This window comes from Theobroma cacao, chromosome 5 (assembly GCF_000208745.1).
Source record: "Theobroma cacao cultivar B97-61/B2 chromosome 5, Criollo_cocoa_genome_V2, whole genome shotgun sequence".
Lineage (NCBI taxonomy): Eukaryota > Viridiplantae > Streptophyta > Magnoliopsida > Malvales > Malvaceae > Theobroma > Theobroma cacao.
Window position 1 is genome coordinate 38,879,132 of NC_030854.1, and position 13,909 is coordinate 38,893,040.

The 13,909-nt window shown below is 35.4% G+C and overlaps 3 protein-coding genes across 7 annotated transcripts in view; all 3 read right to left on the bottom strand.

The window, feature by feature from the left end:
- The window catches only part of LOC18600576 (protein EFR3 homolog B), a 7,213-nt gene extending 6,595 nt beyond the window's left edge, over nt 1–618 (bottom strand). The window contains exon 1 of one of the 2 annotated variants that reach the window (XM_007031094.2): nt 485–618. The gene's annotated coding sequence lies outside the window, so the exon portion shown is untranslated. Of the gene's footprint in view, nt 1–273; nt 409–484 lie in introns of those variants that run through there. The other variant, XM_018121928.1, reaches the window with a different exon arrangement.
- On the bottom strand, nt 4,793–9,239 carry LOC18600577 (RNA polymerase II-associated protein 3). 4 transcript variants are annotated; one of them, XM_007031096.2, is made up of 12 exons: nt 9,093–9,239; nt 8,605–8,703; nt 8,290–8,454; nt 8,069–8,193; nt 7,761–7,882; nt 7,571–7,653; nt 7,101–7,259; nt 6,439–6,579; nt 5,840–6,022; nt 5,590–5,684; nt 5,388–5,485; nt 4,793–5,241 (listed from the first exon to the last, which is right to left on the bottom strand). In XM_007031096.2, the coding sequence occupies exons 1-12, from the start codon at nt 9,123–9,125 to the stop codon at nt 5,138–5,140; spliced, it is 1,407 nt and encodes a 468-aa protein (XP_007031158.2). In that variant the 5' UTR covers nt 9,126–9,239; the 3' UTR covers nt 4,793–5,137. The 4 variants fall into 4 exon arrangements, with proteins under 4 accessions (XP_007031158.2, XP_017977900.1, XP_007031159.2 ...); XM_018122411.1 differs by having other exon boundaries at nt 8,290–8,457; nt 9,093–9,226; XM_007031097.2 differs by lacking the exon at nt 6,439–6,579 and having other exon boundaries at nt 8,290–8,457; nt 9,093–9,226.
- LOC18600578 lies at nt 9,764–13,844 on the bottom strand. The gene is made up of 8 exons (XM_007031101.2): nt 13,616–13,844; nt 12,797–13,062; nt 12,322–12,678; nt 11,220–11,889; nt 11,007–11,107; nt 10,736–10,825; nt 10,519–10,646; nt 9,764–10,228 (listed from the first exon to the last, which is right to left on the bottom strand). Exons 2-8 carry the CDS (start codon nt 12,947–12,949, stop codon nt 10,084–10,086), a joined length of 1,644 nt encoding a protein of 547 aa, XP_007031163.2. The 5' UTR covers nt 12,950–13,062; nt 13,616–13,844; the 3' UTR covers nt 9,764–10,083.

A 13,909-nucleotide genomic window follows, 5' to 3' on the forward strand; every position in this document is an offset into this window, starting at 1 on the left:
ACCATCCCCCCCCCCCCCCCCCCCGCCCCCCCCCCCCCCAAAAAAGAGAAAAAGAAAAAAAAAGCTAAGGAGGATAAAAAGCCAACTAGAGCATAAAACAAACGTTAATCGCATTGGTAGAGATAGCTACAAAAAAAATCCTGTACCCAGGGTGAAAAACTGTAAAAGCCAGAAACAGAAGTATAGAAGGAGAAAAGCACCAAACAACAAAATCATAAACAGCTAAGGGGGAAATTCGAAGGTAAGACAAGAACAAAGATGAACTATTTGTACCTAAAACCGCAATGAAGCTTGCTGTTTTTTGCGAAAAAAAAAAAGACCCAGGTGCCAAAACTGAATGTAGAGGCCAAAACACCAGCAACCCAGGAAAGATAAACAACAAAAAAAGCCAATAAAATTTATAAAACAAACATAAAAGACCCTTCTTTGAGAGATGAGAATATATATAATGGGTGTTGAGCAAATAATAAGAAAAGGCACATACCTTGCCCTGCAGGGGCTGGCAGATCTGCAAGAGTAAGAATCCAAGCAGAAAATGAAAGAAAACAAATGCAAGAGAACAGGCCTCTGATCAGGGGCAAGTGATCAAAAGAGAAAAGGCGCGTGGTTTAAGAAAAATTAAAGAAACATGCAAGAGGGAGACAGATATAGAGAAAGAGAAAGAGAGAGAGAGAGTATAAGCAAAATCACGTGATGGGGTGTCAGGTTTTTTAATTTAATGTTTGGGTTAAAAAGTGAAATGCTTTAGTGTTTGTGTCAGAGCTTGGAAGACCAAAACTGAAAGACAATATCCCAAGTAGTTGTATTTACCACCAACAAGAACCCTTTTTTTTTCTACCATGTGTATGAATAATATAAAGAACCAGAACTGTTCATCAAACTTTGAATTATTTGAATTTTGCTTTATAGTACAGAGTCATCCATTCAATTGTACTCAAAAGTCTTTAAAGATACCTTTAATTTGAATTCAGGGGAAGATAGTATCATGAAATTTTCTTAGGCTCAGGAATATGTACTTTAATCATGGTTACTAATGCTCATGGTCCTGAAAAGTGTTTTATGCTGATCATTGTACACATGCTGAGAAGTTTCTATTCATGAAAATTACTTAATTTACTAAGCAATGGGAAATTCCTGTTTGTGAAAAACATCATATGTAACATGTAAGATGAATAGAAGAGCTTAGATGTTGACAAGATGTTAACTTACGTGAAAGAGAACAAAAACTTAAAGGGAAAATATTCAAATCGGTCCATTAGCTTTTAAAATATATACTCCATTTCAAAAATATAAATACTGTTAATAAATATTAAAAAATTTAAAATATTTTTTATTCATTTAAAAAATTATTATTATATTTAAAAAAAAAAAAGAAAGGAGCACTGCCAGCACCATGTGCTCCCTTAAGGAGTCTGATCGGGACTCTCCATCTTGGAAGGCTTTTTTTTTAATTAATAAAAAAATAATAAAATTATATAATAGTAATTTTAAAAATTAATTAAAAATAAAATTATTTTTTTATCTTTATTACATTAACAAATTGACGAAAATATTGACGATTGACTTAATGACTGAATTTACGTATCTAATAAAAAATATTTTTTTGAGACGAAATGTCTATTTTAAAAATTAATTAATCTCCATGTTATTTCGATCAAAACTTAAAAAATAAAAATATTTTACCCAAAACTTATGTATCTATGATGGAGGGCTACATAGTACAATCATTATATATAGTACTATTAATTTGTCAATATATTATTCTCCATTTATAGGTGAATGGTGGTTCCTCGTGAAAGGGAACATACTTGAGACAATCTTCAAAAGTATTTAAAAAAAAAAAAAAAACAAATTTGCATGAAAAACAAGAGTCAAATGAGGAACCATTGATGGTTTCTTGATCATTTAATCTACAACATTAACTTTGTTAATAAGAACATTGTGGAGAAGTTTAAGAGGTCAATACCTTTCAATTCTTCTATCATGCGTAAACATTTTCCCTTAACATGAGGGAAAGAAGTCAAGTGTTAGCATCATTCATATCCAGGCATTAAATGCATCATCTGTTTTATAGATGGAAATAATTCAATACCTGCTTAGACATGAAAGGGGTTGGTATAAATGCAATAGTATAACAGGTAGCCCAATGACTCGGAATTAAACTCGTGGTTAGAAAAAATGGGAAAACATTAGAAGCTATACGAATTTTGTCTTTCCTTGGATGGGAGGGTAGGGGGGGGAGGGGGCCTGTTGAGTTCATTTTTTCAGAGAATGGGCTGCAATTGAACCTATAGGAATTATGCTGTTTATACTTTTTCTTTTCTCTTTCTTCTAAACTTTATGCTCGTAGAGAATTCCCATCACAACTAGTTGATTGAAAAGTAGAAGAAAAGGTTCAAAGAGAGTGAATGTAGCTGTAGAAAATGGATCCTTTCTATCGTATGTGTCACTGTCTTCGTGTTAATATGAATTTCACATCGTAAAAATGATGCTCTCAGTGGGTTTAAGTTAGAAAATCTTACATTGAAGAAAAATTTTGAATGGGAGTAAAAGAGGATATCATGACCCTAAAGAGACGAGTCATAAATCTCATAATAGTTATGTACTAGAGTGATACAGAAAATATAAAAGTTCACATCATTTTTAAATTGTAAGGTGCCTTCTGTGAGATAAAATTGTAAGGTCAACGGATCAGAGTGAATAATACCTCACAGAGGTTTTGACGTGGACCATGACAATTACTATCAGAGCAGACTCTAAGTATTAATGATGTGCCACTAAGTACAGTGGGCTCTTATTGAAGTGGGGGAGGATGTCACAGTCTATCGTCAAGGGGGGAGGATGTCACGTTTCATTGTCAAAATAATGCTTCCAACGGGTTGAGTTACAAAGTCTTACATCGAAAAGAAACTCCCAACGAGAAGTAAGGGACAACGAGGAGTAAAAGAGGATGTCATGATCTTAGAGAGAGGAGTCACGAATCCTACATCGGCTATGTAGTAGAGTGATACTGAAAATATAAGAAACTCCCAACGAAAAGTAAGGGACAGCAAGAAGTAAGAGATGATATCATGATTTTAAAGAGAGGAATCATGAATCTCACATCGATTATGTACTAGAGTGATATTAGAAATATAAAAATAAAAAAAAAAACAGTGAGATCAATGGATTAAAATAAATAATATCAAACCAAAATGAGTAAAACTTTATAAAAATTGACGTGGACTGTGACAATATACAATTATAGACTTGTTTGCCTTATAATATACTGAATTATTTGCCTTATAATGTGAATAGTCGTAGATTTGTAGCTTCCTAGGTCTGGTTGGCCCCATTTAATGTTTAAGCTTGAATCCCAGCTGGTCTAAGCTTGCCCTACTTTTTAATGGTTGTATCAGCCAACACTCGTGGTCACACATGGCAAAAGTGAAGAAGCATAACTGTAGCTTTAAATTTTTCAATATTATTGGTGATCTGCTAGCATGATGTTAGGAATGAAGAAGGCCCCACAAGGATATGGCAATTATCCATGGAATCTTAAGCTTATAGTACTAAGGTTTTGCTGCTACAAGACCCTTGGTAGTCAGGAAAGGAATTCTTTTCCACAGGGATCTGTTATTTGTTTCCATCAGAGTATTTTATTCAGTACTTGAAAAGAAAAGGCTGCCTGTTATTTTGCATCAGCAAGTTTGACTTTCAATCTGCAATTACACTACCAACAAAACCATGATCAACTTGCCTGTTCAAACAAGTCCCTGAATTATAATACACTTAATCTCATGTCTTGGTTTTTGTGGGCAATTAAGTTGTGGCTTAAGAAAACAACAAAGAGTTGCCATCAATCAAGGAATGGTCTTGATTCCTATTTGAGTTGTATAATTCACATGGGGGAATATATATTAACTTCTCAGAAGAAATCTGCAGAGATATGGGAATTGAACAAGATTTTGAGTATATGAGCCTTTGGTGGGTAGAGCTGTGATCTGGCAAGCTCGGTTTGATGGTGACCTGATCAGGATCCATAGCTCAACTACCAACAACAAACTTAACAATTATGAAGAATTACAGGTCATATGACTTTAAATCCTGGACCACAAATTGACCAAGACGGCTCAATAGAATTTACCCTGACCAAAAATCATGATTAGAAAATAAATTCGTTAATTTTTAGGACAAAATCCAATCTAAACTAGTCGGTAACAAGATGTTTTTGTATAATTTATATGTTTAGAAATGTATTTTTTTTATTATTTTAATACTCTTCGTTGCGTATAGAGACAACAAACTTTTTACGTGATAACTGAAGTAACGGGGAATAATGCAAAAAGAAGAATGTAGAAAACACATTGTTGTCATGTAGCAAAGAAGATAAGAATAAATGGTTGAATGCAAACAAGAAAGGGGATAGAAGGAAACATTTGCAATGGAAATGTTCATTATGTGATTACTACCTTGGGAAAGCATGATATGACAATGACTTTCAGTATATATGTTTTGGGAATCTTAGGACAAAGCCATATTGAAACAAACAAAGTAGCCAACACATGTTCCTAACTTTTGCTTCCTAGATTTCTCCATCTTGATCATGATCATGATCATGAACTTTAGACACAGGTGAAATTCTACCAAAATGACCTTTACAAATGGAAAAAGGAAGACTGCTAAGATTCTGGAAGGTGTTATTCTATCAAAACCCAAGTCTGTCAATAAGTGGCATTCCTTTCTTAAACAACAGAACAGCAATTTTAATACTTCTCAGTACTTAACCTCAAATAATCAAACATAAGAAAGGTGTTAAAATTGAAAACTTCAATTGAAACCCAACAATTTGACATCAAGAAACATCAGTCCATTCCTTGGGGTTTACATTCAACTGTACCATCAATTACAAGAATTTGATTTTTCGCTGGTTCATACTCGATGGACAATACATGAAAATCTTGGGAGATGGGGGAGAAGTATGACATGACCAAAGCAACATCTCGTGCCTCCTAATTAACTGCTTTAACAGAAGTCGTCCATGAAAGTTACAAAGAAAATGTAGTGAGCATTGCAGCAGTTCAGATGAATCATTTACAGAACACAGCTTCGGAGGGACAAACTTGATAACTCGAAAACATTTCTTCAAATGCACCATTCATCTTTTAAGGCAGTACACAGAACGCAAATTATCAAGAATCTCTGCCCACTCTATTGGAGTTGCCTCATTACAGAATACATCATCCCATACCTTGAGAAGATCTGTTCAATGGCAATTCAGTCAGCATACTGAATTACATCTCTACTGTCTAGTTCAAAGAAAAGAGCCTTTTTTCATGGTACTAAACATTCCAGAGGGATTTGTATGACAAAAAAGGTATAGAAGGTAAACATTCGCATAAACATACCGGCCTTTTCCGTAGATGAAAGACACATGATAAGCATGTCAAATCTTGGAACCTTGGTTAAGTTTTCTAGATACTTAATAGCCAGATCCACTTCTTCCCTGCCAAATGAATAAACCACTGGGGGGTCAAGAATCTGGTTTAGATCAAAGAGATTGATAATAAGAGTCCCATACAGTAGACACCATAAAATAACTCTATTTACCTGAAAAAGGTGGCAACACATTTAATGATGTCAACTAACATGGAAGCAGACAAGGCATTTTTAAAGATCTGCGGTAATGCACTAGGAGATGTGACCTAATTATTACAAACAAACAAAAAAAAAAGTCAGTTGTAGAATGAATGAAAAAACTAAAAGAAAGAATAACATTCACACAGGCATTCATCATAAAAGACCCATAAGATGCCTCATCATCTAAAAGTACAGCAACATAATACCAACTAATGCAGACCTTCAGAAGATGAGCCTGTAGTGCACGGTCACCAGATAGGGCTCTCCAGGAAACCTCAAACTGATATGCTGTATTTGGGGGACTGATGTTTTTTGCAGCTTCGGCCATGGCTCGAGTGGCTGCTAGAGAAGCAAGCTCTTGCACTGAAGCTTTCAGCTCAGGCTTTCTAGTTCTGTTATTTTTCTATAAAAAAATCAAACAAGGGCACAGTCAACCTCAATTTATTTTAAGGAAAAAAAGAAAGAAAGCACAAATAAAATGATACATTCTGTTAGTTATAGAAGTAAGTAGTTGTAAATAGAAAGCAACATCTAATAGGATAGAAATACTAAAGAAATTCACCTTAAAAATGAATAAAACAGTACACTGAATCTTATGATTCTTAAAAGACAGCCTATAGCACTCTTGAACTCAATTAATTTAAAGCAATGCAACTTAAATTGCCAACTGAGTACAGAATCCCTTACCAATTCAAAAAAAAAAAACCTAAGCCAATACTAACTCAGCTACATACTTCTAAGCAAAGATTAGTCAAGTTTTGATAGGATATTCAACGATGGACTATAAAGTCTTAAGGGAAGTAATATAACAACCATTACCTTAATGCTCTCTGAACCAACAATACCAGAATCTAGTTGAGTACCATCTTTCCTGCTTCCAGCTAGGGTATTTCTATCTCCTATTCCCTCTGAAGTTACAGATCCCTTCTCAGGTTTCTTCTGCTTGTCATATTCAGAAACCTAACAAAAGAGATCATGCTAAATGACAACACAAAAATTTCCCTACTCTAGACTAGAAAAGTACATTGGAAAAACTTTAAGGCTTCATGACGTAAATCAAGTCAACATTAATTCATCTCTTCATTTGGAAATAATCTAGAGTTATATATCGTTCCGTAAAGGAAAACTGGTGTATGAATTACTGAAGAATGGACAAACACCAACAGATGCTGAGTACTTCATCATCAAAGTAAAGTGTATTATATACTGGCAGCCATGAATATAGCTATCCTCTACAATGAAATGCTATGCCTTAAGGGCTTAAACAAGATAAAAACCATGCAATACCTACTCCAATAGTTACCATTGTTTACCAGATATAGGAAAAATCAGTTTCAACAACTCTATTTATGTGCAAGCACAGAGCATACACCAAGCAGGAATCAGTGAAGCTCCAAAACAGTTTCATCCTCAATGCATAAACATCCATGATAAAAAATAACAGCTGTTAAGAGAAAAACAGAAATTCTAACTTCTGATACCTTAGTTTGATACCCTTGAACAGTAGCCACTCCTGTCCGTTGAGTACTATTTGAGGCAGAATGCATCCCAAGTCCATTTTCTTTTGTCTCTGACTTCCCTACTTCTTGAGCTCCTTGCATAGACTTTCTTAAAACTCCAGATGCCTTCTGAAGAATCTCCTGGGATTGATAAAAATGACAATGACTAAATTTGCTTTGAATGCAATAGAAAAACAAACAAATAACAACAAAACAGAAAGCCTTCTAATAAATATCCCATCAATTTGCTTAGAAAACTAAAAGAAAAGGAGAAGAGGGCTGCATGCCTCAGTTTAGTTCTATAATAGAGAATCGCATAGCCTGATTTCATCCATGATTCTAAACCAGTTTTATCACCCACAACTTTTCTAGATAATCTGTGTTCCATTAACTTTGAGAAAGTTACATTCGAAAACGCATATAGAACGAAATGGAGTGACAGAAAAGCTTACTTTCTCGTACAAGGATTTAAACTCTGCATGCTGTTTCTTGATTTCTTGATTGTTAGGCTCTAACCTCAAGGCAAACTCAGTATCTGCATTCAACTATGTTCACCATATAAGATCGATCAAATTTATATGGAAGCAGTAGGAAAAAATCCACTTAGGAATTAATCCAAGATAGAACTTGCACTTAACATACCTTCAATCGATTCTTTAAGTTTCCCAAGTTCTTTTCTTGCTGTTGCTCGGCGTGAGTATGCTTTTATGTACCGATCATCAAGATTTAAGGCCTCTGTACAGTCATCCTCAGCTTCTTGAAATCTAAAGAGAGAAAACAAAATCACATTCATGTTATTTTCCTCATCAAATATATTAGTCATGCAGTAACTCTATCACAAAAAATTTGGCAATTACAAGAAAACTATGAAACTAGGGTAGGCTACCAAATGTTCAAATTATTTTCTTAGATAATATAAATCCACATCACTTAAAGAGTGTCAAACTTACTTTTTGATCTTAAGATAGGCCATAGCCCTATTGGCATGAGCTACAGCTGTTGGCGACAGGCCTATGCTTCTCGAGTAGCAGTCAATAGCTTCTTTAAACTTTTTTTGCTTAAAATACTCATTTCCCTACAAATTTCAAAATATCATACCCTAGTCAACATCAAATATAATATAACTTAGACATGCTCAAAAGGAAAAGGTCATAAAAATTAAACTTCTCACCAGTTCTTTCTCAGATGCAGCATCAGGCATATTCTCTTCAGTCACAAAACTACTTGATAAACTGTTGAATTTATCATAATTCTGCAAATAATCATATTGTCTAGAGCTGGTAGTCGAAGAATCAATCAGGGAGCTTTTCCCTGTTGGCCTTCCTTTCTCATTGGTCTTCTGTGAGAATGAGACCATGTAAGATTTCACATCAAAGTGTCATAGCCGAAGAAATAAAATGAATGAGCATACTGAAGACAAAGATTTTTTGTCCCTTAACATTAGCATCATCCTCAACCAAATTGTTTTTGAAGGTTGAAAATTTACCAATTGTTCTTTATCAGAAGCCTGTGATTTCATTTTCTTGTCTTTCTCCTTAAGTGAAAGTTCCCAGTCCTGCAAGTTATTTAAAAAGCCCTGGAAATCCTGGAAAAAAAACCCAGTGGAACAACCGAGAGTTGATGGCAAAGAAAGTAACCTTTAGTTGTTTACAAAAGAAAAAGAAAAAACAAAGAGAACCCAGATGGCAACTGATAAGAAAATAGCATTTGAGGAATTTTAAAAGCTCCTAAGGTCAAACCTTTAAGCTTGAATATAATCACCACTTTCGTCTAAGTAACTTAAAATAGTGCTCAAAAACTAAATTTTCACACTAAATTGACCAAATCAAAGGAAAAAAAAAAGCATCAAAATATCTTCAGAGAGCCCAAAAGTAACATACTTTGAGCAAAAAGTGATTTTCAGAGCTTAAAGACTAAAACTTCCAATGAAAAAGAAAAGCCCCATTAAGAGGAAAAAAAGCAGAAATGAAATACCAGAGCTTGATCACGGCTGTGCTTGCTTGCCATAAAGAGAATGGAGGAGGAGTTGGTTTTGGATGATTCTGGAAGAGAGAGGAGTTGCTTTATTAAGGTTTCTCTGCACAAAGAATCGACTCAAGACTGTCAGAAGAACTTCATTCTGCTCTTCGAACTCTTTTATTTGTGGGTTTATAGGTTGTGAGTTTTTGGGCCTGAAATGAAGCTCAGACCAGTTAGTGCAAAACCCATCATTTGCTCAGCCTTCCCTCTTTCTCATATACTGTATAATTTTTTATTATTCCGTATTAAAAAGAATATTATGACTGAAAATACAATATTTGACTTTATCTTAATTTTAATATTTGAGGTAAACATAAGTGTTTTTTATATATTTATTTATTTATGTCAATATGTTAATTCATATATCGTTATCATTTATTTTCATACATCGTTATCATTTATTTTATCATAACCGTTTATTCAGTGAGATTCACGTATAATTTGATGTAATTCATTTATAATCTAATTAAATAACCCATAATGAGATACATTTATGTTACATTTCTTTCATTATTTCAGAATTCTAAAATTCTAAAATCCATAGCTTGTCGATGATTAGCCTTGTTGGTGATTGGAATGAGTTCAGGATAACCTTGTTAAGGACATTAATGGCAAGTAGATAAACATGAAGAAATCCACTAGAACATGTATATTCCATTAAGGGATTGACAGGCAGAAAATTATGAGAACATTTAGCTCAGCTCTCTCAACTATCAGATTCAACACAATGGGTACAATATCATAGCATTACAGTGTGCAAAGGAGATATTGAAGTCATTATTAATGTAACCTCTCTCTATCTCTCCTATACTCCATATTTTTGGTATTGAGAGTCATATTTACATCAGATAAATAAACTATCCCATTCACACCTTATGTACAGAACAGAAACCATGGTGCCTGGTTATACAGGCTTATTCAGGCTTATATGAACGAGTACATTTCACTAACAGGCAGCAAGCGGAGACATCTTTTTATGTATTGCCTTGTAGCATCGAAGACTGCAGAGGGGAAGCTTCGATTTCGAATCTCTGTACTTGTATGGATTTGTACAAGATGGAACAGCACATTTCTCTCGAGGAGGAGGGTAACTGCAGTTCGAATGAAAAATAAGTGGGTCAGGGTATGAGTTTTTGGATGTAGAAGAGACAATCTTTAAGATTTGTGGAAATATTAACCACTGGCTAGACAGGCATAGAATGTTGTCCTCGGAAAAAACTTGAAATAATTCCTTCTATCACCAAAAAAGTCTCAGATTTTCACAGAATTTTATTTGAAAAGTTCAGTCAGATGTCTAAAACCAAAAGAAGATAGAAGATAATATAAAACTATATATTGTAACTACAAATTTTGACTGTTCAAGAAGATAGTGGATGTGTACCTGCAAGGCTTGGGGTCAAATATACTTGGTAAGCCGACCTCGTCGGGGAATGTTACAACTGTTCCTGAAGGGCCCATAACCCATCTAACAAAGTCTGATGCAAGTATCATAGAATTTGCAACTTTTTCCTGCATAGAAAATCAAGACACAGAAGTAAAAGTTATGATTTGATTTAGTTAGATTTGAATAGAAATAAGGGTATTGGCATGATATTTACCTGTGCCATTTCCTCTTGCCGCTTTTTTATCTTATCTTCTCGTTTCTTCCTACTGGAATCTTGGCCCAGAATTTTTCTGATTGCTTCAGCCTAGAAAAATCAAGGAAGGTTAATCCCTACATCCTCTTAACATCAATACAATTTGCACACCTTCCCCCCTAACTTGCTGACATTCCCAAGAATGTAGTCATTATTTGTATCACCTTCTCAAATTCACCCCAGCCCCTTCAGATATAGGGAAAATTAAAAAGGAGGAAAAAAAGGGGCACACCTCAGACTCCCTAGCTGCCTTCTCGACTTGCATCCTGCGTCTCTGAGCAGCCTCAGCTTTCTTCAATTGCTGCTCCACTTCAGAGAGTTTCTCTTTTTGCTCTGTGACCAGATCATTCAAGGATACAAATAAGAGCGGTTTAGAAAATGTTCAACAGAAGTCATGTTTGACAATAACAAAAATGGAAAAGGTACCAGGAGCAACAATACATACTTTTAGGTGGAGCAGGAGGCAATCCATTTGGGAACTCAATAGGAGAAACACCAAAACTAGAGGAGATATGTTTTCCAGCTTGCAGCGCACGCTGACGCGTAGTAACAGTCATTTCCTTCTTAGAGTCCCCTAGGAAATCAACAATCTCCATTTTAGCTCTCTTTCTCCTATTTTCTGGCTCAACATCTGAAACTGATTCTTCGTCCTCTTCCATATAATCAGTATCTTCAGAGGTTCTTCCTGATCTGGACTTCTTAGCCTCCTTTCCCATTCTTGAGGAACCATAATCTTCAACATCTAAGACATAAAGGCCACCAACATTCCTACTCACTACCTTTGATATCTTCCGCTGTTTTCTTCCTCCATCTTCTCCATGTTCTACATCATAATCAGCAGTTACCCTGGTTGTTTTGACCTTCTCAAGGTATCGAATCTCATCATCAACTTCTGCATCATCAAGCACTCCTTCTAATGAGCGTTTCTTAGGAACTCGCTTACTCTTACGGACAGGTTCATGCTTGTCTGTTTCATTTGTTGTTTCAGCAGGTATCCTACCCCTTGAATAATCTACCTGCCGGACACCTAAACGACCTTTTGGGAAATCCTTCCATGGAACCCCTCGTAGGCTGCTCTCCTTCTCTGAAGTAAGGGAATGGTCATCAGAGTTGTCCTGCACCAAAATACAGATTAGACAAAAGAACCTCTATAAGAATTCTGTTCATTCATATAAGTCCAGCTTAAATAAGCCACTAAAGCCAGGTTGCCATGAAAAGTAATTAAGTATGCCACAGAATATCTAGGTCATGCATTCCAGTGTGAGAATTTCTGACAATCGCTAAGTTTCTAGCATCTACATATTTTAAGTTACTGTATACTATCATTGCAATTTTATTTTTTTTGCACATACCTGAGAGTCTGAATTTAAGAATGCAGAAAAAATTTTCATTTCTGAAGATTAAACTATATATATTCAGCTCAAATATACAGATCATCTGTTACAACAATACAATAAAATTGTGGAAAAGCTAGTGTGAAAAAAGGTTAGTGACTTGGGAATTTTGTATAATAGCTACCTTTTTTTTGAAGAAAAAACAATAGCTACCTTAATAATTGATTTCCGCATTGATCGGGGGGCATCTGAAAAGTGAGAGGATTTTGTAGAAGAAGACCCAACACCAGACGCACCATCAGATACAGTATTGGCATCAATAGTACGTATAACACCACCAACCTTAAGTTTAACTTTCTTAACTTTCTTCTCATTTCCTTGTCCATCTGAAACGATCCCAAAACTTCCCACCATGCTTGTGCTTTTCCAGTTAGTTGGGGCAAGGACACCTTCACTGCTCCTTTTCGAATCAACTCCACCATGCCTTTGAACATTGCTGCCTTGAAAAGAATCATCATTAGAAGCTTCATCAGATTCTCCATATGCTCCATCTTCAACATTCGCCAAATTCTGAACAAATCCAGTTCAACAGTGTTAGTTAGATAAAGCCTTGAGTTGCATAGGTTCAAATAGGCTACTTTCAAATAGAACTATAATGAGAAGTATCATCTCTTGTTCTCTTGCTTACATTGTCTGAAGGAGGTGTGGATGACAAGGAAGAAAAATCATGCAACTCTGACTGAGGCTGTGACTCACTCCGAGGGCGACGGGATGTGTTACTCCTTTTCTTCCTTGTAGCATTGCTTACATTACTAAAGCCTAAGCCTCCAAAGCCTTCCATTGTGGTGAAAAATGTTGAAGCTTGAGCCTAAGGCTGCTGTCAGTGCCCCCCCCCAAAATTCTTTAAGGAAAAAAAAAAAAAAAGCAAATACTGCCCTCAGTGCATCAGGCACCCTGTTACCAGAATTAGAAAAGAAATCAGCTCCGAATATGTTTAATTACAATAACAGAACTTTTCCATCATTTCATGTTAGCCAACTGACACTCTATGAAAATAAAGGGAAGCAAATAATCCTTCAAGCAATCATGTTATAGCAACGAGAACAGAGCAACAGAGAGGAAAATCTAAAGTTTGCATCTTTATGGTCTTCTATTCTGCACCATTTGAGAGAAGTTAGATATCAGAATTTGGCTCTCAGTGGAATATCAGAAAGACAATTCAGTTCCTTTCATAGTTGCAATAATCTTTTTTGCAAAGATTAATAAACAAACTTATATTTGCACAAAGGGTGATCTAAACATTAGTACCAAAAATTCCAAACTGATACGAGACTAAACTGTACATGGCCAAAATTGACTATGCATAATAAAATTCAATAAAAAGCATAACTTGACTAAAAATCCCAGAAGATAAAGCAAACCCGATTACAGAAACCCCGTAAAGACAAGAGAAACTTAAAAAAAATCAGAAAAACTACAAGATAACGACAAAAGAAGAGAACTTTACCTTTCTGAGCAGTGCTGAAATGGCCTTAAACAACACCTTGGATCACCATGTGAAGGAGGAAAGAAGAAAGAAGAGAAAAGTCAATCGGTGTCGGCAGTGGTAAATAGATTTGGAGGTGGGAGATTTAGCCAGGTGGCAGGTGAATGGATTCAGACCGCTCTGAGTTAAAAGGTTGGGTCAGAAACTGAGAAGGGTTGCATTGTTTTTGTCTTGTTAAGCTAGCAGGACCATGACCGTTTGCTGACTTGCCGCTCTGTAATAGATAAATATGCTTGATTTTTTTTTCATCTAAAA

Excerpts from the sequence above, each read along its gene's own strand:
- LOC18600577 (XM_018122411.1), bottom strand. The coding sequence starts at position 9,125 with ATGGCAAGCAAGCACAGCCGTGATCAAGCTCTG. Across the intron at positions 8,194-8,289 it reads CTGCATCTGAGAAAGAACTG|GGAAATGAGTATTTTAAGCA; the intron begins GTGAGAAGTTTA and ends TGAAATTTGTAG. Across the intron at positions 7,260-7,570 it reads TTAAATCCTTGTACGAGAAA|GAGATTCTTCAGAAGGCATC; the intron begins GTAAGCTTTTCT and ends TATCAATCCCAG.
- LOC18600578 (XM_007031101.2), bottom strand. The coding sequence starts at position 12,949 with ATGGAAGGCTTTGGAGGCTTAGGCTTTAGTAATGTAAGCAATGCTACA. Across the intron at positions 12,679-12,796 it reads CCACACCTCCTTCAGACAAT|AATTTGGCGAATGTTGAAGA; the intron begins GTAAGCAAGAGA and ends GGATTTGTTCAG. Across the intron at positions 11,890-12,321 it reads TGCGGAAATCAATTATTAAG|GACAACTCTGATGACCATTC; the intron begins GTAGCTATTGTT and ends ATTTTGGTGCAG.